This window comes from Prunus dulcis, chromosome 1 (assembly GCF_902201215.1).
Source record: "Prunus dulcis chromosome 1, ALMONDv2, whole genome shotgun sequence".
NCBI lineage: Eukaryota > Viridiplantae > Streptophyta > Magnoliopsida > Rosales > Rosaceae > Prunus > Prunus dulcis.
In genome coordinates this window covers 5,680,180-5,704,434 of record NC_047650.1, presented here as the reverse complement: position 1 = coordinate 5,704,434, position 24,255 = coordinate 5,680,180, and the positions used below count along the sequence as shown (strand labels likewise).

Below are 24,255 nucleotides of genomic sequence, written 5' to 3'. Positions count from 1 at the left end.
AAAACTAACAAAAAAACAGCAAAATGAAGCAACAAATACAAGTGTTTAGTCAGAATCATAAATAGGCTGGATCTGAAGAAAATAATAATAATATATTTAGCAATAAAATTGATAATAATAACAATGCTTATGTCTTCGGTGAAAAGATAATAATACAAGTACATCAACATGGAATCAATAATAGATGAATGAATTAATGGTGGTGTATCAACAGCACGCTAGAACCTCTTTTTCTGGCTTTAATATTATATTTGGACTTTCATATTTTATAAGATTTTGTTATGGAATTGAAAACAAAAAGAAGCCCAGTTTCTTATTTTCTTTTGTCAAAAGGCCTTTATTTTTCAGAAAGTGAAATATGGATAAGTAAAGGGCATGTGTTTTGGTTTCTTTTATAAGTGGGCTTAAAAAAAATTTAGAGACCCAGATGCTTTGTACATAAAATGAGATTCATAAAATAATTTGGGTGGCAAAATAATTAATCAAAAAATTATGGTGTAAATCTTTTTTTTAGAGCAAATGCTCTATAAAATAGAAGCACCTTAAAAGAGTACAAACGATAGCAAGAAAACTATCTGAAACCCAATATGAGAGGCAGGATTAATAGCATAATCTTAACTAAAAAATTGTGGCCTAAACTAAACATATGGAAACAAGAGAAAGAGGAGAAAGAAAAAAATAATAAAAAAATAATCTTGGACATCCCTTCAATTTGCACACAGAAATCGCAATGGTGTAATCTCCGTATATAATATAGTTGGACGACAAAGTTAGTACTTCTCACTTTCATAGTATAATATGAATAAGTATCCACTTATACTATAACACGTAAAAAAAGTATGTGGTTATTAGTAAAACACTATTTATTTGTACCTAGTACATTGTGCAATGGGCCAACCAACTTGGTATAAATTTTCAAGTTTTGAGCGCCTCTCAGACTCTCACTTGGAAAAGCGTGCGTTTCTTTCTTTCATCAGTGATCACTGCACTCTTGGCTGTCCAAATTCCCTCATGGCAACCTCTAAGATTTTGGTCTTCTCCATATTCTTAGCCCTATTATTCAGCAGAATTACGGCAGACCCACCGCTTCCAAACGACGGCGCTTCCGCTTCTGCTCCAGAGGTTGCTGGTTCGTCTCTGAAACTGAAACTTGAGTTACTCCAATTGAAGGTTTCACTTCTAGGTGATCATTTTCACACCTTCATTCTAATGTACTTTCTGGGTTTGTTTGCTTTCTGAGAAAATGTACGAAGCGAAAAAAATAAAAATCAACTTCAAAATTTTGAATTTTACGCTTGGTACAGCAATCATAATTTTTTTGTTTTTTGGGTGAATGAATATTGAATGGGAATAACAGTCCCGTGGTCTTAATGAATTAAACACATAGTGAATATACAATTCCATATATCAGATTTTTATATGGCATTGGGTTTGTAATATTGTTTTTCCTTTTTGTTATGAGTAAAATAATCGTATGTTCTGTACATTTGGTTACTTGGAGGTTGTAGGAAAATAAAATATTTTTTACTATTGCACGTTTTCCTTACATTGGGATTTGAAAATGTGAAAATCCAATAGAAGGAATATATGGGATTGAAGTTTTTTTCAAGTGTTTTGGTATGGGTGGAGCAAAGTTTTTTGTTTTCTGGAAACCAATTGCAAACTGCAGAGTGTTCAGCTAGTTTCATTCGGTTTCTCAGAGTCCCAAAGAGGGTAGAGCCGTAAAGATGCAATTGAAAGAAGAAGTGTTTGTAGTACGAGTTAGTCCTGCATTCCTCTTCTGCAATAGAATTCAATCCTGACTCCCCATTATATTTGTAGTGTCAACATTTTGATAAAATAGGTTAGTCCACTGAAGTGCTCCCAGATTCAATGATTCTAGACCTGAGATGGTATGTCTTATAAAACAAAATAATTATTAGAGAACTCAAATGATCGACAATTTAGTAAGTGCACTAACTAACTTGAAACTTTGTTTTACATAATTGGCTACTATTTCAGTTCATTATTTTGTCTATTTTCATGACGTTCCTATTCTCATGTTGTTGAAGAATCAAGCCTTGATGAGAAAAACCGTGAACTGAAAGAAAAGGATGAAAGTATTAGACAGATGGAGAAGATTATTCAAGAGAAATCAAACAGCATTGCATTAATACAAAGTGGGATAGAGTCTGTCCAGGTGAGGTTTTAGTATTTTCTTACATTGTCTTTCAGTTTCAAGGCTAAAATCATTCTCTGGTACCATATAGTTCAGTTCACAGAGCTGTTAAATCATGAAGCCACTGTTTGGTTCCATTAGTTTTGTGGCAGAAGTATGGAAAGTGATTAAGATGTGTTTTCTTAGTGGAATAAAGTGGTTAAGAAGTGTGTCTTTGTTAACATTATCGATCCTTCACTGGAGGGTCCATTTCTGTTTTTTTTACTCATTCTATTTAGTCAACAAGTGGAGTGTAGATTATGTCTCTATGTAAACAATGGGCCTCTGTTTCTGGAAAATAAGATAGGCTTGCTACACCCCATTTGACAAGATTCTGATTTATCTGTTCTCTCTTTTCTTTTGGTTAGGGAAGAGACTCTTTAGATGTTGTGGAACTTACAGATAAGTCACATGTGCAGGCTGGTGGGCTTGAGAAGCAGGTTAGCTTTCCTTAAACTAGCTCTAATATCAATATCATGTCTTCTTGCATGGCTAATGTTTTAGTCTTCATGACAGGTTAAAAGACTTAGAGAGGACATCATAATGCAAAATAAGAGAAAAGATGAACTGGAAACCCGAGCAAGTATAGCTGAGCAGAAAATCCGTGAACTGAGTTTGAAATTAGAAAATGTAAGTACTGTGCTTTTTTCTTCTTTCTGTCTTACTAACTTTCACTTTCCTTCTCTTTCCACATTAATGACTTTCAAGTTGGGGTTACAATCCATAATTTGTTATTCACAGAAAACATAGTTTTATCCGACATACATACATGATAGAATCAGAACAGAATTCTGAGATATTGAACAGTGAATTCATGAAATTATGTGTCTTGCTATTCCATTTAATTAAGCTGAACTTTTAGTTCATATTAGTGCTTTACTTTATAGCTAAAAGGGGTTATGCTGGGCCAAATAGATAATCTTAACAGACAAAAACTTTGATACAGTTTAAAGGGCCTTTTGATTGATTGAAGTAATGGACTGCTCAGTATACATTACTTATCTCCATAATCCAATAAATAAAGCTGAAATTCAGAACTATGATGCTAGTTTGTGATCAAGGTCCTACATACAACTAGACTTGACTTGTAATCAAGTTCAGTTTTCCATGGATGCAAAAAAAAAAAAATTGTGGAAGGGGACTTTGGTATGAGAAATTTTCCTTTCTAATTCTCTTTCTATTCCTTCTCAGCTTCAAAAAGTTAGTGATGGACAGAAGATCGGAATTCGCCGAACTGAACGTGATCTTCAAGTGGCAGAGGTTTTCTGTCCGTTTATTTGCTACATGAAATTTTCTATTGCTAGATTATGGTATTAATTTTATGATATCTCAGGAAGAAATGATGATGGAAAAATTTGGGATCTCTTCGATATCTAGAGACTTGACAGAGGTAAGGAAATGGCAATGTTATAATTTTCTAATGCCTGGTGTTTTTTGCAACATTGTTGTTGTTATCTCTCTAGTTACACCCTTTTTGTTCAAAAACTTGTGGCCTTTCACCTCTGTCAATCAAACTAGTGGAACAATAAACTTATCGATTGCCTAGCGTGCAGATTTGGTTATAGCCTTATCTTATTATTCACTGGTAAATTTTGAACTTGGATAGCATTGAAGCATGTCATATTCTTGTTATCATCTTAATCAATTTTCTTAATTAAGTTTTCCATATCACTGATAGTTATATCTTGGACCCATAATCAGGCCCATGGAGGATGGCTTCTGCATACGTTTGCAGTTCATATAGGCAATTTTCAGGTAAATTTTATGCAGTTTAGTGGGTTAACAATATCAGCCTAATTCATGACTAAGTGTTTACGTGCAGTCATACATCGTGACTTACTGGAACGAGCTTGGAAGACCAGCTTTGGATCTGGGAATTGAAAAGGTGTGTCTGGTTTTCCAAAAATTGTATTTGTTAAGCATCTGTCAATAAAGATGTTGAGTTTCCAGGTGAATCTTTAACTAAAAAGAACTAGCGTCTTGTAAGCTAGAATCGCTAAGCTTTTTTTTTCAAACGATGGGAAACAGCTAAGCATTTATTTATTTATTTGCGCTTCTCAGGCCTTAGAGATGAAAACTCAAGTTGAGGTTTGGGCTGAGCTCAACATTGAAAGCATCAGAACAGTATGTTATCCCCAACATTTCTTATGAATTCTCAACAAATATTTGATGTTGTCTTTGCTTCATCAGTCCAGACTATGGTTTGATTTTGAAATGCTATTCTCAAGCTTTATAGTTTTCCTTCTATTGAGACGCTAATGCATTACTACTGTCTTGATTCCTACAAAAGTTGTTATTCAAAGTCTATCGTTGCTTTAGCTAATAGAGGAACTGATAGAGTCTTACTAGATTCCTTCCATTTTCATGTTTATCCATTTTATGAGTCTGAAGATTATTATCTTCTATGTTTATCTAGGTATTTGTTGGTGTTTATCTTAGTTAATTTACTAATGTCTATCCCGTTGTGCTAGCCTATATAACTAGGCCATTGTGTTTCAGTGTATTCTGACTTGGTTAATGAATTAAGATTACACTTTTTTCTGATATCAATGTCAATCTCCCAACCATTTCTTCTAATTCTCTGGGTGTTATCTCTCTTCTTTTTCTTTACTAATCTACACCAGGAACATTTCAGAAAGTGTCATGTGGAGCTTTCATACCAGTTTCAAGATGTTTATAATGTAACTTGGCATCAGTTATGAATCAAAACTTTGTAGATACCCTATACTAAGAAATGGATTATGGTAGAAGATGATGAATTTGAGTATGCTAGTATAAACCATGAAATATGGTTCTTACTTGGACAACTAATATGAGCATTGCCAATATTCCAAGTGTATGTGCAGGGCCTTTACAAGTATGAGAACTACTAGGGGAAATTTAGACAAATTCAGTTTCAATATGCTTTATGAATGGAATCGAATATGCAGTATTTACAGACAATGGATATGGGACTTATTGTGGGACATACAACACAATACACATTACGCTTCCTACATTAAATATTGGCTTTGTGCTGCTATTTGTGTACATTGTTTTTTGGCCAAGTTTCTGAAGGTATGATGATGGTCCCTCAGTTTTTGGCCAAGTTTCAGAAAAGAACTGTCCGTTTAGGGATTAAGTGGTAGATCTCCCTAAATTGCACAGAGACCTTTTGAGATAAAACCCCACACCTGGACGGATCCATGGGCCGATCAACCCCGGATGGACCTTGGTGGTTAATTTAGGGACAATATCGGTGCAACTATAACACTATAGACAAGCTAAGAAGATGTGTGCCCCAACACCTTGGAACATATTATTTGCCAGATCAAGGTTAACTTTGTGCACCTGTGAGGGTGGTCCAAAGATGAGATTCTTCGTTATAGATATTGAATCGTAACTCTTGTAATTGTAAACGTAAAACCTTTGTATTGGGTACTATTACTATATCAAGGAAACCTTAAAATTTGAAAAGGAACGTAAAGCAGGCAGAGGTTTATCTGATTCATAATCAAAGTTCTGAAGTGTTAGTATCAATCTTGGTGTTTGACATGATTCTCTTTTCTGCATACTGGGTGTTCTGTTAGCTTTTCTATTTGACATTTTGAGCGAAGTTGGTAACGTATCTAACTCTCCCTCTGTTAATTTGAAGAAATGGATCCCAAGTTTGAAGAAACAGTCGTTTGCATTTATAGCCTGTCTTAAACCACATATTCAGTCCATCGCTACAAATACTGTTGATGTCTATCATTCATCAAAGAGTTCTATAGCACCACTTGTTTTCAAGGTGCAAAAGTTGGCAGATCCTTACATTCAGGTAAGCCCTTCATGAGACTTTAGCTCATTAAGTGCATAGAGTAGATGGATGGAATTCCTTCTTATGGCATTTCTATGTTGTGGCAGGAAGCTAAGAAATTTACCGACCCATACATTGATCAGGTTGCAATGGTGACAAGACCACATTTCGATAAAGTATCTGTTGTCCTGCAGCCGTGTGCAGAAAAAGTAATCTATGCATATGGACAATTCATCAGAACTGCAACGTTTTACCATCATGAGGTATGACTTCGTACTTATGTTTTTATGTATAACATTAATACCTAATTTAATCTTGAAACACGAGTGGGAGATGCAGCATGATATATGGTGCCGCTAGGAATTTAGTTTGGTTACAGAAACTAAAAGGGAAAAAAATTCCTGGAATGTGACATCTTTGGGGAACACAAATTTTTAGGAGTCAAAGGACTAAGAAGGAACTGATGTTTTTGCTTCTGTGTATCTCAATTATTGTGTATCTGTTCATGACAGAGAAAGGAGAGGGGAATAGTACAAAATAATCAAAATTAAGAAAATAAAAAAAAAGAAGGGGGCTAAGGATGAATGCTTGCATGATATATCATATACAATATTCTTCTCTTAAGTAATTACATATTTTTATTTTGCATCTATCAATGATTTTGTTCCATGGAATTTCAAAAATGTAAACATCAACTTTTAGAAAATTATGCAGATTAAGACATAAATACCTAAGGACCTGGCTAACTCTCCATATGAGTGGTAGCTAGATCTATGATTGTTTCATACTAGTTTCTAAAATCCATTTCATTATGACAGGTTGAAGAAATGCTAAAAGGTAATGAGTTCACGCAATCACTTGCAAGTATGGAAGTGGCATGGTTTGCGGTATGTATTTAACTAATATGGTGTAAATGTAACATCAATTATTTTATATTATATGTTCTCTAGTATACTTAGGTGATTAAATATCAATACACAGCTACAACTTTTTGTCTTTAACTTCTTTCTATTGTTGAGGGCAGGGGTGGGGTATAAATCCTGTTATTTGCTATCTGAAATATATATCTAATAGTTTCTTCTTCTTCTCTTTCCCCAATTGACATAGGCCGCTGCTTTACTAGCCCTGCCCGCAGTTTTCCTGTTTAAGTTGTATTCGGCTATTTTCAGGTTAGTTTTATTCAACATTCGTCATCTTTTCAGGTTAGTTGTATTCGGCAATCTTCAGGTTAGAAGGAAGTAAAGTTGAAGTGATGAAATTTACTCTTTTTAACTATGAAATCATGCTTGAATTGTGCAGAAAAAAGACAAAGAAGCGTAGTTATAGTTCCCAAGAAAACCACACAGGTCGCAGGCTCAAGCGTGCCTATCCCGCAAAATGAAGTACATGAGGTAACTAGATGCTTTCTAAATATTGTTTTCTATGAATATTTATCTGGGAGTAATTTTGATTTGTTTTGGGAATGGTTTGATGCCATGCTTGCATAGCAACTGGCTTGGGATGTGCTGGGTGTTTTCATCTTTTTACCTTCTCACTTTATGGTCTGAAGCTTCTTTGCCAAAGATACTCGAGTAGTATTTGTTTTGTTTCCTTTGGTAATGCCATGTCTATGTATATATCCTTTTAACACCTAAATTTTACATGGTTACTTTTATTTTACAATATAATACAAAATATAAATGAACAAGATTGAAGTTTTCATTCAAAGCCGATGTCGATTCTGTTAGTAGCTCTGCTGCATTCGAAATTTTGTGATTGTAGTGATCATTTTGCAGATGTTTGATCCCTTGGTTACTTTGAGGTACTTGATCATAACCTAATAAAGTTACTTTCATTTACTGCAGATGCAAAGTTTCCCATTTATCCCAAAATCAAGGCTTTGTTGAATTCGGGAGCCTTTCGTCACTTGAATCAGATGCTAAATTCAAAATCAAACATTGTATTGTGCAGACAAAAAAAAGCTTGAAATTTCTTACTTAGGAATCAATACGTCCAAGTCGATTAGAAGTTCAGGGATGACAGATATTGGACTGTATGTAGTTTCTTTTTTCTTTTTTTCCTGAGAAAATTACAGATGAAATGAGGTTTATGCATTTCCAATATTTTCTATTTTTCCTTTTGCATCCCATTTAGAAAGCCTTCTCTTGAGTGAGAGTTTCTTTAGTTAGAAAGCCATCTAAGAAACGATTCTCGATATTCTGTTTTAGATACTCTAAAAAAGGCTCCGATTAAAAAACCAAATTATAAATTGGCTATATATTGTGTCAATATCATAACAAAATTTCTTGGTTTTCAAACCAAAAGTTTAATATTTTATCAACAAAACCATGGCTTAATACACAATTTTATTCTAAGAATATTGGAAATGCATGCTTCTACTGCTGCACAAATTGGAAGTATTGCAGTTTTTTTAGCATGATGATTTGTATTAACAAGTGGGATAGGACACTAATTAACAATGACAAGCCTAATATTTCCTAATTAAAGCATGTAAACAAGGGATTTCGAGCCTCTGCATTTAGGTTCTGTGCATTTACGCGCATTTCGATAAATTCAAGCCTCTCAACTAATCTAACGACATAACACAAAACATGTCATCAAATTTTTAAATCAGATTTTTTCATTTTTTATTTATTTCTAAAATTGATGTAAACCCTAACCTTAACGCGAGCGTGTTTTTTGTTCTCTCTCGCAAGTGTACTTTTTTTTTTCTTCTTCAACTTCTTTCTTCTTGGGAAGCATAGAAAAACAGTGGGAGAAACTAGCCATTTTTCCAATTGAAACATTAAAATAAGTCGAACACAAAACCAAACTTCTCAAATCAATTGAGAAAGAGAATGAACAACTCTTTTAAACAATGAATTCATCTCCATTACACACCTAAATGCAACTAAAATTCATGATAGTCTCAAAATTCCTTCAATCTCATGTGGTTTACATCTCCATTACACATGCTTATGTCATCTTTGCTACATGCGTTAAAATTAACCTCAATGTGGTTGCAACACAACATTACCAAGAAAAGAGCACGTTACCAGGAAGAAAGAAGTTGAAGAATAAAAAAAAAAAAAGTGGGAGGGAAGGGAGCACGACCAGGAAGGAGAAGGTACGCTACAAGAGGACGCTCACGAGAGAGCCAAAACAAAAACAAACAAAAAAAGGCCCACGTTAAACTAACCTTAACGCCATTATGGTTAGGGTTTACATCAGTTTTGCAAATATAAATAAAATAAAATATCCTGATTTAAAAGTTTAATGAGATGTCGATTTAAAAGTTTAATTAGGTGTCATGTGTTAAGTTGTTAGATTGATAGAACGGCTTAGATTTTCTGAAATGCAGATACACGCCCGGGGCCTAAGAGGCTCAGGATTCGTAAAGAAGCTCAAGCTAAAAAGACTATCTTAGAAATAACACATATTTCCTAAGATTAGTATGATCAAGCAATTAAACATATGAGCTAAAGTATCAACTTCCACTTACTGAGAAAAACATGACAATCATAAATATCGTTCGTAAGTCACCTATTTCATTTCAAGTAACTAAGCCCTCTGCCATCTAACAACATTGTTTCTCATTTCTTCATAAAACAAAAATGACAGTAATCCAACACCACATCCCATCCCCGCAAAATCATTCTCTTATACACATTTAGTGAAAACAAATTATGCAAGAAAACCACTAACTTCTATCCAACCATCTTGCTCACTTGCTGTCGGTGAAATCTGCATCAATAACATCTCCATCAGGTCCCTTGCCAGACGATGATTCTGAAGGTCCACCAGCTTCGGCACCAGGTGGAGTTGGCCCTGCACCAGCACCAGCACCAGGAGCGCCAGGCTGGTTGTAAAGAGACTGGCCAAGCTGCATTACTTCCTGGTTAAGGGCAGCGATGGCATCTTTTATTGCTTGAGTTGAACCCCCGGCAACTGACTCCTTGAGCTCTCCAAGTTTTGCCTCAACCTTCTCTTTAACTTCGGCTGGAACCTTGTCTCCCAGCTCTTTCAGCTGCTTCTCAGTCTGGTAGACAACAGAATCAGCCTGGTTCTTTGTGTCAATGGCCTCTCTCTTCTCCTTGTCCTCCTTTGCAAACCGCTCGGCTTCACTAACCATCCTCTCCACCTGTATGTTTTTAGACATTTCCATCAAAATAATTCAAGACTTAGACACAGTAAAGGCATGCCTAGACTTCAGCTCCAAATATAATATCAGGAAGCTGGCAAATTTTTTACTTGCTAGTTAACAACATAGACATACCTCATCACTAGGCAATGTGCTGGCACCAGTAATCGTGATGTCTTGCTTCTTCCCTGTGCCCTTATCCACAGCAGCAACTGAGAGAATACCGTTGGCATCAATGTCAAATTTGACTTCAATTTGAGGAACCCCCCGTGGCGCAGGCGGGATACCATCCAAACGGAAGCTCCCAAGAGATTTGTTATCTCTAACAAATTCTCTTTCCCCTTGAAGTACATTAATCTCCACACTTGTCTGTCCATCTGCAGCTGTTGAGAACACCTCTGACTTCGAGGTAGGTAGAGTTGTGTTTCTTGGGATGATCTTTGTCATGACCCCACCAAGGGTCTCCAAACCCAATGACAGTGGAGTCACATCCAAGAGCACAATGTCACTGACATCACCAGCTAATACACCAGCCTAGAATCAGGAAAATAAAAAGCATCACAGGTCAGATATGATAATAGTAACACAAACTGTCTCATGAATAAAAGAACCAACAACTTTAGAAAGCTTTATATCAGTTAACAAAACAAAACAAAAGAAGCTTTGTCCCCTCACAAGTCAGAAAAATGATAGTCACACCACAATGGGCATAGCCTGTAGATGGAAATCATAGACCCACCTGAACTGCAGCCCCTAAGGCAACAACTTCATCAGGATTAACTGTAACATTTGGTTCCTTCCCTGTCACCTTCCTTACAAGCTCCTGCACAGCTGGTATACGTGTTGAACCACCAACAAGTATCACCTCATCTATATCTTTCCAGGCGAGTTTTGCATCCCTCAAGGAGGTTTCAACCGGTGTTCGAAGCCTATAATAAAATTTAAATGAAAACTTTACTATAGAATCAAATATTTCCAGGGTCCATAGAACCACAAATTATACCCCTAAATATGGCAACCAAAAAGCACTCTGCAACCCTAAGCACCAAATAGGATATCTTGATATTAGCAACAAAAGGAGCTACAGAAAAATATGCAGATATCCATAGTCTTTGCATGTTGAAACAACAGTTCACACCTGTCAAGCAAGTCTGAGCACAACTCCTCAAACTTGGCCCTTGTAAGGGTTGTCTCAATGTGCTTGGGGCCATCAGCAGTAGCAGTAATGAAAGGCAGACTGGAACAAAACAATTATCACCAATAAAACATTGTTAGAAATGAAAACAGCCAAGAGAGCTGCAAAACGCTTCACAGACAAAGTAAAGGTTCTCAGATATTCCCAACGAACCTAATGTTAGCCTGAGTCAAAGATGACAACTCCATCTTGGCTTTCTCAGCTGTCTCTGTCAGCCGCTGAAGAGCTTGTTTATCCTTCAACAGATCTATTCCTTCATTTCTTTTGAAGTCTGCAGCAAGCCAGTCAACAATCCTCTGTACAATAACATCATTATCAGAACCATCCTTATCACTATTTAGGCCTCAAAACTACACGCAAAGGAGATAAAAAAATTTAATGTAAAAAGATTCAAGTGTACAGTCATAGCATTACAGAATTAATAATAAAAAAATATGTACCTTATCGAAATCATCACCACCCAAATGTGTATCTCCAGAAGTAGATAACACTTCAAACACACCATCACCAACCTCCAGTACTGTAATGGAAGAAGAACAAGTTAGAAAAATTATCTATACAATGAAAATTTTTATAAATAAATCTAATAACACCACCAAAACCAACAATGTATTTACAGAATTGGCTAGGGAACATATCCCAGAAACAAACATCATACCTGAGACATCAAAAGTACCACCTCCAAGGTCAAATACCAAGATAGTTTCATTGTTCTTCCTGTCAAACCCATATGCTAATGAGGCAGCTGTGGGCTCATTTATGATTCTAAGAACTTCCAAACCAGCAATACGACCGGCATCTTTTGTAGCAGTCCTTTGAGAATCATTGAAGTAAGCAGGCACAGTGACCACTGCTTTAGTGACTTTATCATTCAAAAACTTTGAAGCATCATCCACAAGCTTCCTCAAAACCTAAACCAGTGATAAAAGGAATTAAAAATAAGACAATCAAAGTATTACACTGGTTTTGAAAACAAATCAAATTCTATTAACAGAATCATGCAAATAGCTTCAGAAGGTAAATGAAACGACATTTTTTTATGGCAAACAAGTAATGCCCAAATGTTTTAATGTTTCACAAATTCACGTTAAAAGACAAGTACAAACGTCCTTAGAACTTAACTAGTTACCCCCATTATACCCAGTTATCTACCGCCCACTTATTTAGTCTGGCTCAGGGTGGGCAAATGAAAATAAGAAGATTTGCCGCTCATAATTCCAAGCCAGAGGTTTCCATGTGAAAAAAAAAAATCAAACTTACAACCCAGATGTGCCAAGAACACGCAATTTCCCAGCATTGCAATGAAGCATCACAATTCAGCAATCCATCCAGTCTCAGTTGTGCCCAGTTTTACTCACCAGCTCATTCAATGCAAGTTATACACTGTCCATACATTACCATCCAACAAAATTACCAGTAAATTTCATGTTTTTCTTTCATTTTCCCACCATACAAACAAACCCATATACAAATTCCACAAAACCCATCACCAAAATCATTGACTACCAAGAAATGACGTCAAAATCTTATTTTCTATAAATCAAAACAGCATAAGGCAAAAGATTACTCCAAAAATTCACCACATTTCTATTCTCTTACTTTTTCCAATACCTAAAGAGACCCAAATAAGTAAAATTTGAACAAACAATCACCAAAAACACAGAAGCAGACAACACCCAAACACAAATACCCCACAAAATTATACCTGAGCTGAAATTTCTTCAGCGGCAAACTGTTTCCCAATAGCAGGACAATCAAGCTTAACATTCCCATTTTCATCCCTAACAACTTTGTACGACACCTGCTTAGACTCCTCGTCCACCTCGGACATCTTCCTCCCAATGAACCTCTTCACCGAGAAGAAGGTGTTCTCCGGGTTCACAACGGCTTGTCGTTTGGCAATCTGCCCCACAAGCCTATCTCCGTTCTTCGTATACGCCACCACGGACGGCGTCGTCCTCTGACCCTCAGCGTTAGTCACTATGGTGGGCTTCCCACCCTCCATAGCCCCAACAGCCGAGTTAGTCGTCCCCAAATCGATACCCACAACTTTCTCGTTGACTATGCGGAGCGGCCCGACCCTTCGAACGCCACTGGATCTCAGGCTCATAAAGCCCTTCAACGGCGTCGTTTGGCCGAGCCTCTGGCCCAAAAACACCGTCCTCGGGGTTGTGAAATTGGGCCTCTTGAATGAAGAGCCAGACGCAGTGCCGAGGACGTTGATTTGAGCAGTGGAGGAAGCCATTGCTGAAAGGTTTTTAAGGTGAGTTAGGGTTTTTACAATCTGTATAGAAACCCTAAAACTACCCTAGAAATTGGGAGGAGGCGAAGATAGAGGACAGAGAGAGAGAGAGAGAGAGAGAGGGAGTTGGGTGGGAGCTTAGCTTTGAGACCGGTAGAGCGGCGAAGTGTGAAGTGTAAGGAGATAAGAGGGGAAGAAAAGAGACGAGAAGAAAACGGTAGAACTTTCTTGTTATCGCCCTTTTTTATCTGTCCGTTTGCTTTTATTGGGCCTTGGTGTTCACTCTTTGGGCCCATTTCGTCTGCTATTGGGCCTGTCAGGCACACTCAATAAATGAGGGTTTGGTGGTGCCACGTGGGAGGTTGGTCTAGGGCTCAGAGAGCTTTTGCCTTTTTCCGAACTTTTGTGATTCTATTTGATTCCATCAATTTACTTTTAGCTGCCATCTGACATTTTTTCGGATGTGCTAACAAGTCGGCCACGCGGCTTAGCAAGGGCCATTGATTTTAAGAAAACCCTCGACTCCAATTTGCGCCGGCCTAAAGTAATTTTTTCATAAAATAAAGAGAGTTGTCCCTGAAGTTCTGGAAAAAATAATTTTAAAAAAGTTGTCCTACAGCAATACTATATATCATACATAAGAGCAAGTTTACCGCAAGGTCTTTTGCCCGAACAGGATAGGGTCTAGGCTCGTGAACGGCTCTAGCGAGCAAGGGCAAGTTTGGGTAAGGCGTGGGACCCACCAATCCAGACAAATCCAGCTTGTGTTGTTGCATGGGCAAAGTGATGCACTGTTGACGTCAACTTAAATAACAAAAAAATTCAGAAATTTTTTTAATTATAAATACCTAGCCATTTTCTTTACTTTCCATACCAAAATTCTATACGAATTCATCTCATCATATCTTATGTGAATAGTAATTGTCATTGCCCTAGTTCATAAGGGTGGAAGTGCTCTAAGGAGATTTATAGCTCTAGTAGTTAAGAGTATTTCCTCGTGTAACCGTCTTCTTCTCTTGATATCGTTTGGTTAGGTTTGATTATATTATTTTTTTAATATATGATCCAAACTGAAAATATTGAATAAAGAACCAAGTAGCATTTAGATAACCCGAGAAAACTCGCACCGAATTGATATTTAAAATTAATTTATTACACATGACAAATATATTAGTGGATCGCATAACACTACAAATTATGAATGGATTGTTGCGTTATTTGTTCATTTATTGTTATTTTCATGTTGGTTTGTAACTTTAAAATTAATTCATTTTATTTTTTAATTAGATGAATTGGACTATTGGTTCTTTATTTCTTACTTGGATATTTTGGACTATTGCCTTTTAGGAACTTATTAATGTTATGTGCAGAGTCGACTCTCAGTTTTTCAAGGCCTAGGGCGACAACAAATAAAAGGTAAATCTTGGGCTCGAACGTAGGCTCTTTAAAGATCGAACAAAGTCACATACCAATCCTACTACAAGGAATTTATTCTGAAATTTTTGCAGCTTTATTATTTACGACTCTGGAGTATAGCCTCATAAGGAAAATAGAATTTGGAGGATGTCCTTAACGTGGGGCCCAGGATGGGTGCACTTCCTGCCCTTGCTCAAGATCGCCAATAATTATGTGAAATGAACATTAATTGTATTTTTACTACTTACTTAGTAGGTTTATTTTTAACCATAAAAGTATCCTACCAAATCGTCACGATCGTTTAAAGGCCCTCGATAAACAGTTAACGGAAGATATTTTGGCCTACCAAAAGTTCGATTTGATTAACAGGTTAGGTCATCTACCAAACCGAAGTAACCATGCCTACTATAATTTTTTTTAATATAGAGCCAACAACTACAAGCAAAGGCCTCTAGGATAAGGAGGCCCAAAGAGATCAAAGTTAAAAGCAAAAGAACATAATAAAGGCAGCCCATGCTCCCACAACATGGAGTTGTGTTGGTCCCTTTTTTTGACACTATGAGTATTTCGGGTCGAACTGCTCTGGAGAGTTTAAAGGTTGTCGAGTCAACACTAATGCCCCGATTGGATTTTTGGCCTATGAGAGGATTCTTTTAACTTTTGAACAAAATTGAAAGTTGGATTAGGCTGACAAGAACGAGCGAGCTCGGGTTGGGCCGTGATGACTTGTTTCTCATGTCCTGATTGCGGATTGCGTAGGCATGCCACTATTGGATATGAGACTAACCCAATAGATCTGGTATATGCAGTGTAGGATATCGGTTTGTTGGATTCGCACTTGTTCTGGACTTCTGCACAAACCATTATGCTCCAATGAGGGTACTAGCTTGGATAAGTTCTTTTCTATGCATCAATCAAGAAGACTTCAATATTCTTTCATTTGTGCGTTGTTAGTATGATAGATACGAACAATACCTGAACAAATAAGAAGAAACCAATGTTGTGGTTAATGTTAACCTATTTGGGTCCAAAAACCTAACTTACACCTGAGGAGACCCTAAACTAGGTCAAGAGTTCAGCTGATTCGAACCCAGCAATGTAGTTCGGGTCCGAACGAGCCCTTACTTTCAGACTAATAAAGCCCTATTCGGTCCTAGACCCTTGTCTTGGGTCCAGATAATAAGCTTGAATAATACAAAATAGGGAAAATAAATTATCCTACAAGAGTATATAAAGCAACAAAATAGCATATATTTAAAGAGACAGCTAAAACTAATTTCAGAAAATGGAGAGGTTTCAAATGTTAGAGATTCCTCTATCCAATTCTGGCTTGATAGCAAATAAAAATAAGAGCCAAAGAAATCTCCATTTAGCTAATTTCAAACACTAGTCACAAATTTTTATTTTTTTTAAAGTCTGGAGATTTCTCTATCCAGTTTCAGTAACAAGTATGTTTACAATAATTCAAACTAATTGTTTAAAAGAAATCATACCATAAGGATGGCAGAGCGACAAAAGATAAACGCTAAAATAGTCAACTGGTTATCTAAACATTAAGTAAGCTATTTGAAAAGATCTTGAGGTCTTTTTTTTCAAGTGTTTTCAAGAAGTTGCGTTTGATTTTTGGAGAGAGAATCTCCTTTTGCTGTTGCGGAGCCTCTGTATTTATAGGCAAGAATTCTTAATGATGAAGGTTGAAAGAGGATATTTGGCTGTTATCCAAAGTCAGTTGTTGATCTGTCTTTCTGAGTCGGTCTATAGGTGAGAGGACTAAATATCTCGAACAAAACTATTGGTCTCAAGGATGCTTTTCTGACCTGTGTCTTTTTATAGCTGGTAATTGATTTCTTCCGACTATGGTGTCTTTTATCCAGCTCTCTTTTTTTGTTGGGAGATAAGGCGGTTAAGTTGCCATTAATGGTGACAATCCTTCTTCAGACCCTCACGTAGGTCGATGTGTAACGGTTACCAATTTTCTTAACTTTTAGTGTGGACCAAAATTGGGGTCCCATAGCACTGTGGGACTCTACGAAGTTTTTACCCACCGTTGCCCCAAAATCAAAAAGTTCTTTTTGTCGTTTCTAAAGGACAGATATTGGGCCTGGTCTTAATTAATCTTTTTCAAGAAGAAAATCATTTTTGGCCCATTTTCCAAATATGGTACAAACAAGTTGTTAAACCCATGACCCAGGTTTGCAAAAGCATCAACTGTTAAATTTGCCTCCCTAAACACGTTTAAACTGCACTTCTTAACAAAATGAGTTCAAAATGAGAATCTATTGAATTAACAGTCGAATGCTCTAAGAAATTGTTGCCTTGCGTAAAACACAGTCTATAATAAGCTTCAAATCTCCTTCAATCAAAAGTTAGCGCAACCCTTTGTGTGTACGAGACATTACGTCATGGTGATCGTTGCCTTTCCAATATTTTTAGGGGCCTAATGCATGGAGAATGCATTTTCAAAATACCAAGAAATGCATTTACACCCCCATAAAAATGCTACTCTTACCACATCTTTATATTATCTTATGTGGCAACTGAGGTGGACAGCCACATCAATTAAAATTATTTAATATTTTCTTTTCTTTTATGATTTATTCTAGTATTTTGTTTTTCTAATTGCCTTAATTAAAATACACTTCATTGATTTAATTGATGTGGCATATAATATGGACATGCCACATCATGTGATATAGAAATGTGGGATAAAAATGTGGTAAATGTAGCATTACTCATAAATATAAATTACAATATGAAATAAATCTCAATTATAATAGGACTAGATAAATGGGTAAGTAACCAAAATCATAACATAGTAAGGAACTAAAATCCTAACTAAATAAGGACTCGCCAACAAAATCCCCTAATTTAATTGGTGTAAAATCCTAAATCTTTTTGTAAAAGGATTCTAATGATTATATATATAACATGAGAACCATGTTGTTTCTTCAATCATAATTACGCAATAGCAATTACTTTTGTCCTAGCAAAGAGAATTAACCATGTTTGGTCGTCGAGAAACACTTGCTCCTAGAAGAAGAAGAATGACAACAGGGCAGAGACTAAGAAGCATCCATGCCCTCATCATGTTATCCTTCCTTGGGATGACCTTTGTAGCAATGTTGTGTTTAATTTTCGGATTAGTTCATTCTATGATTTTTACCTAATGGATGGTGAGCAAAAGTATGTCTAGATCCTCTACCTTTTCATATCATTACTCAGTAGAGAGTTTATTTGATCTTCGAGAATAAATTCCCATGTCGAAAATTCAGGGTTTAGGGTTCAGATATCTCCTCTCTTTGATTTAGGAGGCTGGTATTTCTTCCTTGTGGTTGGTTCGGCTTTTGCATCAGCGGGTGTAATTTTACTTTCAATTTTTAGTTTTGGTTAGTTTTATTTGTTGCTTTATAGGTCCTGATAACTTGTTGGACCTTTTATTATTTTCTCCAAATTTTGTTATCACTCTGTTGTTATGCCAATGTAAAAACTTTATTAGAATATGAAATAACTTGGTTTTCAAATACACAATTTTGTTCTTGGAAGTTTTTAGCCTCATTTTCTAGAACTGCCGGCTGCTAGTTTTGCACAGAGTGAAATGCAGGTTTAAAAACAGTACCGCAATCGGTATTCTGATCATTCCAAACGTTGGGGTTGAGTTTTTTAAAGTCAGAAAATACGTTTGGTAGTGAAATACTGATGTTGAATTTTTTAAATTTTTTTTTGAAAGAAACTGTTTCGTTTGAAGGAAAAAGAAAACCTATTTAAGCAACTCCAAGGCCTAGTTTGGGATTGCTGTTACTTTTTAAAAAAGTTGTTTCTGCTATGCTTTGAAAATAATGAACTGTAAAGTAAAGCAGCTCCATACTTGGTAAACAATATTTTTAAAGTGCTGTTAGTACAAAAAGCAGTGTCAAAACCGTTTGGTAAATTTTAATATAAAATTGTTGTAACTGTAAATAATGACTAAAATAGACATGATGTTGAAAGTGTTACGTACTAATTATGTGGTGGTAGTAGTAGTGATGGAGTGGAGGTGGTGGTGGTGATGAAGGTGGGTTGGTGGTGGGGATGGCAATTGTGGTGGTGGTGATGGTGGTGGTGGTGGTGATAGTGGTGGTGGTGGAGGTGGTGGTGGTTGCGGTGGCGGTGGTTGCGGTGGTGGTGGTGGTGGTTGTGGAGGTAGTGAATGTGGTAGTTCAAATGGTGGAGTTCGATGTGGAAGTGAAGATGGTGTCATTTTTTAAAAAATGAAAGATGGTAATTTGAGAATTAAAAAAATTCCTTAAATGTTCATCTCTTCTTTTTTTGAAAGCAGCTTTGAAAAGCAACCAAGAGCCTACTTTTAAAAATTGCTGTCAAAAGGCCACTGCTTTTAAAATAATCAAGATATTTTATTTTTACCAAACATCTTAAAATGCTTAACTTTAAAGTTAAGCAGATTTTTGGTGAAAAAAAGCAATCTCAAACGGGGCCCAAATGCTACAAGAACAAAACAAATACAACACAGAGGAGGACAATCTTTCTGAACTCAGCTAGTTTTTGAAGCTCCAAAAAACACAACTGTTTCTCAATTCAATAACTTCATGGTTCGAAAACTTTGAAAACCAAGTCGCCTTCGACGTTTTCAGAAAGTACAAAAGAAAAGTGAAGAGGATAAGTTTATATTTGTAAAGTATCAAACTTAACGAATATGTAGTTAAATTTTATTTTGAAGCTGGGTAACATATATATAAATCAAAGATATTCAAACAGAAATACGACTGACATTGTCATGGAACAAAATTGACAAACTAAACTAATATAATTCCAGTTACGAATGACAAAAATAGTCTACCAGACAAAACCCAGCAGGAAAAACACATCATAATATTCTCTCTTGCTACACCAATTTTCCTCCTCATCCCCAACTCAAGGAAACAAAAGACATTGGTAAACCAAAAAAAAAACAAAATAGACTATGAAAACGTCTTTAGAATTTTAAAGAAGTAAATTACTGGGATACTCCAAGCCACTTTGTGAAGTTGTCAAACTCTGTGTAGTCGCTGTCTGAGATCATCGTTTGGTACCATGCCTTGCCAGCTGCCTTGATGGTTGAAGCTTCCTCCTGGATAAAGAGAAAAAGACAACAAAGAAATACATTATTACACAAGCCCAGATCACATAAAACAGTGCAAAAGATTAAGAACAGTACTAATGAAATTCCTCCACATAAAAAACAATGACCGTGAGCGGATATCTGGCTCGATAACATGAAGGCAGCATTCTATTAAGAATCGGGACTGATTTATGAATATGTCAATCATACTCCAAAACAGACTCTACATCGATACAATCAATCACGAAAATTATCTGCCTTACAATCAAAAGCAATTGAACATAAAATTATATATATAACATGTATAAAGCAACATGCATCCCCTAACCTTAGAATGATAAGCAACTAAAAAAACAAAAGTATTAAGATGCACTTACAGAGACTAACATGTGCATTCAAACAATTCAAATTTTGGAATAAAAACAATAATGCAATTAAGCATACAACAATCAAGCTTTGATTCATAGCACTAGTAGAAATACAACACCAATTAAAAACGAAAACCCCCAACAAAAACATATTCCCAATCGAACAATCTTAACCACCATATAAATAATCAACAGAATCAATTGACCACAAACAGAAACATATAATCTCAGAAGTTGGGGTGATTTGATTACCTTTGAAATGGGCTTCCTCTTCTTGTCAAGCTTCTCCTTCTTAGCCTTGACCCTCTCCGCCTCGGCCAACAAAGACATTCTCCTAGCTGTCTTTGCATAAGGATTCAACTTAAGCAGGGTATTCAGATTCTTCAGAGGATTCTTTTTCAATGGAGCCCTCTTCACTTCCTTCTTGATCGGCCTAACAACACTCTGAACCTCATCGGAGTTAATAATCCTCGCCAAATCAGCATTTACCATCTTCGACCTCGGCAACACATAACCATTCTTCTTCTCAGAAACCTTATCAAATGAGCCATAGATCGAATCCAATTTCTCGAAGGCCGACTTGGTCCAGACGACAAACCGACCCAAATGCCCACCGGGAGCAAGCTTCAACAGATTAAGCCTCTCCACATTGATGATATCAATACCAGGAATGTTCCTAAACGCCTTCACGAGCTTGGCCCCCTCAGTCCCGTACACAATCAACGGCCCCTTTCGGTTAATATACCGCCTGTTCCTCATCTTACCCTTTCCAGGTCGGATCGAGTGGCTGTCCTTCGCCTTCTCGGCATCGGAGTAAGCCCCGATCTGCTTCAAAACCTTCAAAGCCGCGGAGGTCTTCTCAACACCTTCAATGGAGTCGCTAACAACCAGGGGCAATTCAGGAACAGTCTCAATCTTGTGCCCGCGGGCCAAAACAAGAGACGGCACCGCCGAGGCGGCGATCGCCGAAACGACGGCGTACCGCTTCTGGTTGACGTTGATCTTCCGGTGCCAGCGGCGCCAGATCTTGGTGGGCGCGAACATACGGCCACCTCGGCACATGTTTCCGAAAGCTCCCTGGCCAGCCCGGTGGGTCCCGCCTCCGGGGACACGAGGGATACGGGAGACGGCTCGGCCCGTACCCCAGGACTCGGCTGAGGTCTGGTGGCCGGCCTTCTTGGAGACGGCATAGGGCTGGCGGGAGTTCTTCGAAATATTGGAGTGGACGAAGGTGACAATGTCGGGCCGGATCGAGGCCTTCATGACGTCGGGTAGGGCAACGGTTTGGGTCTGGTCCGTGGCCATGTCGCCTTCCAAGGACTGGACTGTGACCAGGGGACGCGCAGCTGCGGCGGCGGCGGCCATTTGGGCTCTCAGAAAATTAAGGGAAGGGGAGATGGGATATACGAACTCTGGACTGAAGCGGCAGCTAGGGTTTTGTGTTGTTTTTTATAGTGTAAACGTGGAAGTTAGGGTTTGATTGGTTTTTTTTTTTTTTTTTTTTGGGGGCTTATGTTAAATGGGCTAGTTCTGATCGCTTCTCTTCGGCTATTTGGGCTTAAGTGAAGGTTTTGTTTGAATTTTAGCAGAAAGTATGAACCAAAACCCACAAAAGATTTACCAAAAGCGGAGATGAAAATTATCTGTTACACTAGATAAATGTACACAACCATCCTCGTAGTTTTAAGTTTTAACTGCTGAACTTCAGTATTAGCTCTTGATTTTTCAAGAATGAGACTCAGACTCGATAATAAGGTCATCTCCAACCTATGAGGTCAAATTCAAAATGTCCTAAATTTTAGCTCAATTTTTCTCTCAATCTAAGAAAAGTAAGGACTAAAATTTGGAAAAATCCAAACCTGAGGCCAAATACCAGCTATTGCCCTGGACTGGAAAATTTTTTGGTAGAGTCCACTCAAGGTTGACGTAGCCCATGTGCAAGAAGGAATCAATGGGGCGCCATGTGTCTCGTTGTTGGTGCTGCAGAAAATGTCGCGCTCTAAGTGTCTCAACACTTTTTTTCTTTTTTTCTTTTTTATTCCAACAATAACCCAAGTCAACGATCCATATTAAATCCAAGCTATTTTAATGGTAAAAAAAAAAAAAAAAGATCCAATGGCTGAAATTTAAATCCAATTGTTAAAATAATACTTTAAATTAATCTAAATCATATACAACCCCAAAACTCACTCCAAACTCTATAAATACCCACATATTTCTCAAATAAAATTATATTTATGAAATTTTAATTTTTTAAGGTCAAATTGTTCAAAAAATTAAATTATGAAGTTATTTTAAAAGATTAAATGAAGAAAAATTAGACTTTAACTATTCTTAAGTAATTTAATAAAGTTGCGGACTTAAAATTTGAGTCTAAAGGGTTGGGGAAAAAACGGTTTGAGTCCGGTCAAAACCCAAATAGTTACTTTTTGGAGGAGGAAAAGTTGGGTTTATAACCAAATGAGTTGGAGAAGGCCTAAGAGCAGTTCCAGTGGTGAACTGCAGCCTGGGCAGGACACGGCCTAAGTCCAGGGAAGTGCTTCCAGCGGGCCATGCTTGCTAGGGCAAGCTATGGGACCCACGCAACTGGGCCAGCCCGCATGCCAAACCAGCCTGACCTCTAGCCTGGGTTTGCAGACATCAGCAACCTAAAAAAAAACTTACATTTTTAGAATTTTTTTTAAAATAAAAACTTAGTCATATTCTTCACTTCCCGCACCAAAACTCCATACAAATTCATCTCCTCATATCTCATGTGAATAATGATTGCCATGACAATGGGTGGAAACACCATAACCTTTTGCAATAGCTGCCACTATTTACGTGAATAATAACAGCCATTTCCTTTCTTTTCTTTTTTTTGGACATAGTAATAGCCATTTCCTTGCCCTTACTCTTTGTCATGGCAAATGGATGGAAGTACTCTAAAGGAGTTGTGATTGCTCGTAATCATGATTAAGATCCTTGTGCAACTCATTTGCACAAAAATAGACCTTAATGTTTTTTTTTTTTTTTTTTTTTGGAGTCTGATTTTTTGTTTTCCAACTTCAAATCACAAAAATGTACTTCTAATGGGGAATTTTGGCCTAAGCCATTCGGGGGCCAGGCTCCACGGCCATCACTTCTCACATTTTAAATTCTCCCCATTGCTACAAAAATTATATAATAAATAATAAATTTTAGCTTTTAACCCCTAGCCTCTCACCAACAAAACCCAAAAATCTAATAATTTGAGAGGCTAGATTTGATTAGGAGGCCAAACTCCTAATCCCTTGCCTCACCACTATACATGCTTTTAGCATCATCAGTTAAATAAATGTCGAAGGAAAAAAGAATTTTGTTTAAGCAGTTTTTCTCTCAATCGGACGTTTGCACGTTATTACCGTACGTATATAGGGAGGAAAGTAAGGAGGGGTAGTAGAAAATACATGGTGTCCGCACAATAATAATGTCCAGATATCCGAAATTTGTTGGTTTGAGTATGAGTGCATTTAGAGCCAGTTTGACATTGTTGTGCTGTAAAAATGATCGTTGTTAGATTTGTCGGGAGAGAAATCAGTTGTGAGCGCGTTTGGTAAACTTTCTGTTAAAAGTGTTATTGGTACTGATTCCCGTATAATGAGAAAATGATTCCCGCATAATCATTAAACTCAGTGCTTCTTTGAAACTGATTCCCGCATAATCAGAAAATGAAAGCACTTTATTAACTGCTTTCCATTATGGCTTTCTCTTAAAGCAATTTTTAGCAATAAATAATTTTCTCATAGTTTACCAAACAGGGTGGGTTTCCCAAAATTTAAAAAAAAATCACTTATCACCTCAAATAAATAATGTCAAACAGGCA

At 37.0% G+C, this 24,255-nt stretch overlaps 3 protein-coding genes across 4 annotated transcripts; 1 reads left to right on the top strand and 2 right to left on the bottom strand.

Moving 5' to 3' along the window:
* Window positions 1-934: 934 nt before the first annotated feature.
* On the top strand, window positions 935-8,084 carry LOC117614692. Of its 2 annotated transcripts, none has more exons than XM_034343581.1 (15): window positions 935-1,129; window positions 2,052-2,179; window positions 2,566-2,637; window positions 2,714-2,827; window positions 3,389-3,457; window positions 3,531-3,587; window positions 3,899-3,952; window positions 4,020-4,082; window positions 4,259-4,321; window positions 5,832-5,996; window positions 6,083-6,238; window positions 6,794-6,862; window positions 7,083-7,144; window positions 7,275-7,366; window positions 7,820-8,084. In XM_034343581.1, the coding sequence occupies exons 1-14, from the start codon at window positions 1,012-1,014 to the stop codon at window positions 7,354-7,356; spliced, it is 1,272 nt and encodes a 423-aa protein (XP_034199472.1). In that variant the 5' UTR covers window positions 935-1,011; the 3' UTR covers window positions 7,357-7,366; window positions 7,820-8,084. The 2 variants fall into 2 exon arrangements, with proteins under 2 accessions (XP_034199472.1, XP_034199471.1); XM_034343580.1 differs by having other exon boundaries at window positions 935-1,183.
* A 1,343-nt stretch (window positions 8,085-9,427) lies between these two features.
* LOC117624505 (stromal 70 kDa heat shock-related protein, chloroplastic) lies at window positions 9,428-13,750 on the bottom strand. Its single transcript, XM_034355801.1, has 8 exons — window positions 12,996-13,750; window positions 11,949-12,201; window positions 11,731-11,810; window positions 11,444-11,586; window positions 11,234-11,332; window positions 10,835-11,024; window positions 10,231-10,629; window positions 9,428-10,095 (listed from the first exon to the last, which is right to left on the bottom strand). The coding sequence occupies exons 1-8, from the start codon at window positions 13,533-13,535 to the stop codon at window positions 9,679-9,681; spliced, it is 2,121 nt and encodes a 706-aa protein (XP_034211692.1). The 5' UTR covers window positions 13,536-13,750; the 3' UTR covers window positions 9,428-9,678.
* Window positions 13,751-19,674: 5,924 nt separating this feature from the next.
* Window positions 19,675-21,988, bottom strand: LOC117614005 (60S ribosomal protein L4). The gene is made up of 2 exons (XM_034342671.1): window positions 20,664-21,988; window positions 19,675-20,052 (listed from the first exon to the last, which is right to left on the bottom strand). The coding sequence occupies exons 1-2, from the start codon at window positions 21,774-21,776 to the stop codon at window positions 19,939-19,941; spliced, it is 1,227 nt and encodes a 408-aa protein (XP_034198562.1). The 5' UTR covers window positions 21,777-21,988; the 3' UTR covers window positions 19,675-19,938.
* Between the last annotated feature and the right edge of the window lie 2,267 nt (window positions 21,989-24,255).

What these genes read in the sequence shown, in the direction of transcription:
- LOC117614692 (XM_034343580.1), top strand. Translation starts at nt 1,012, where the DNA reads ATGGCAACCTCTAAGATTTTGGTCTTCTCCATATTCTTAGCCCTATTA. An exon ending in TGAGTTTGAAATTAGAAAAT is followed by an intron (nt 2,828 to 3,388) that starts GTAAGTACTGTG and finishes ATTCCTTCTCAG; the next exon opens with CTTCAAAAAGTTAGTGATGG. An exon ending in TGGATCTGGGAATTGAAAAG is followed by an intron (nt 4,083 to 4,258) that starts GTGTGTCTGGTT and finishes TGCGCTTCTCAG; the next exon opens with GCCTTAGAGATGAAAACTCA.
- LOC117624505 (XM_034355801.1), bottom strand. Translation starts at nt 13,535, where the DNA reads ATGGCTTCCTCCACTGCTCAAATCAACGTCCTCGGCACTGCGTCTGGC. An exon ending in TTGACTCAGGCTAACATTAG is followed by an intron (nt 11,333 to 11,443) that starts GTTCGTTGGGAA and finishes GTTTTGTTCCAG; the next exon opens with TCTGCCTTTCATTACTGCTA. An exon ending in GCACATTGCCTAGTGATGAG is followed by an intron (nt 10,096 to 10,230) that starts GTATGTCTATGT and finishes AAAAACATACAG; the next exon opens with GTGGAGAGGATGGTTAGTGA.
- LOC117614005 (XM_034342671.1), bottom strand. Translation starts at nt 21,776, where the DNA reads ATGGCCGCCGCCGCCGCAGCTGCGCGTCCCCTGGTCACAGTCCAGTCC. An exon ending in AGAGGAAGCCCATTTCAAAG is followed by an intron (nt 20,053 to 20,663) that starts GTAATCAAATCA and finishes CTCTTTATCCAG; the next exon opens with GAGGAAGCTTCAACCATCAA.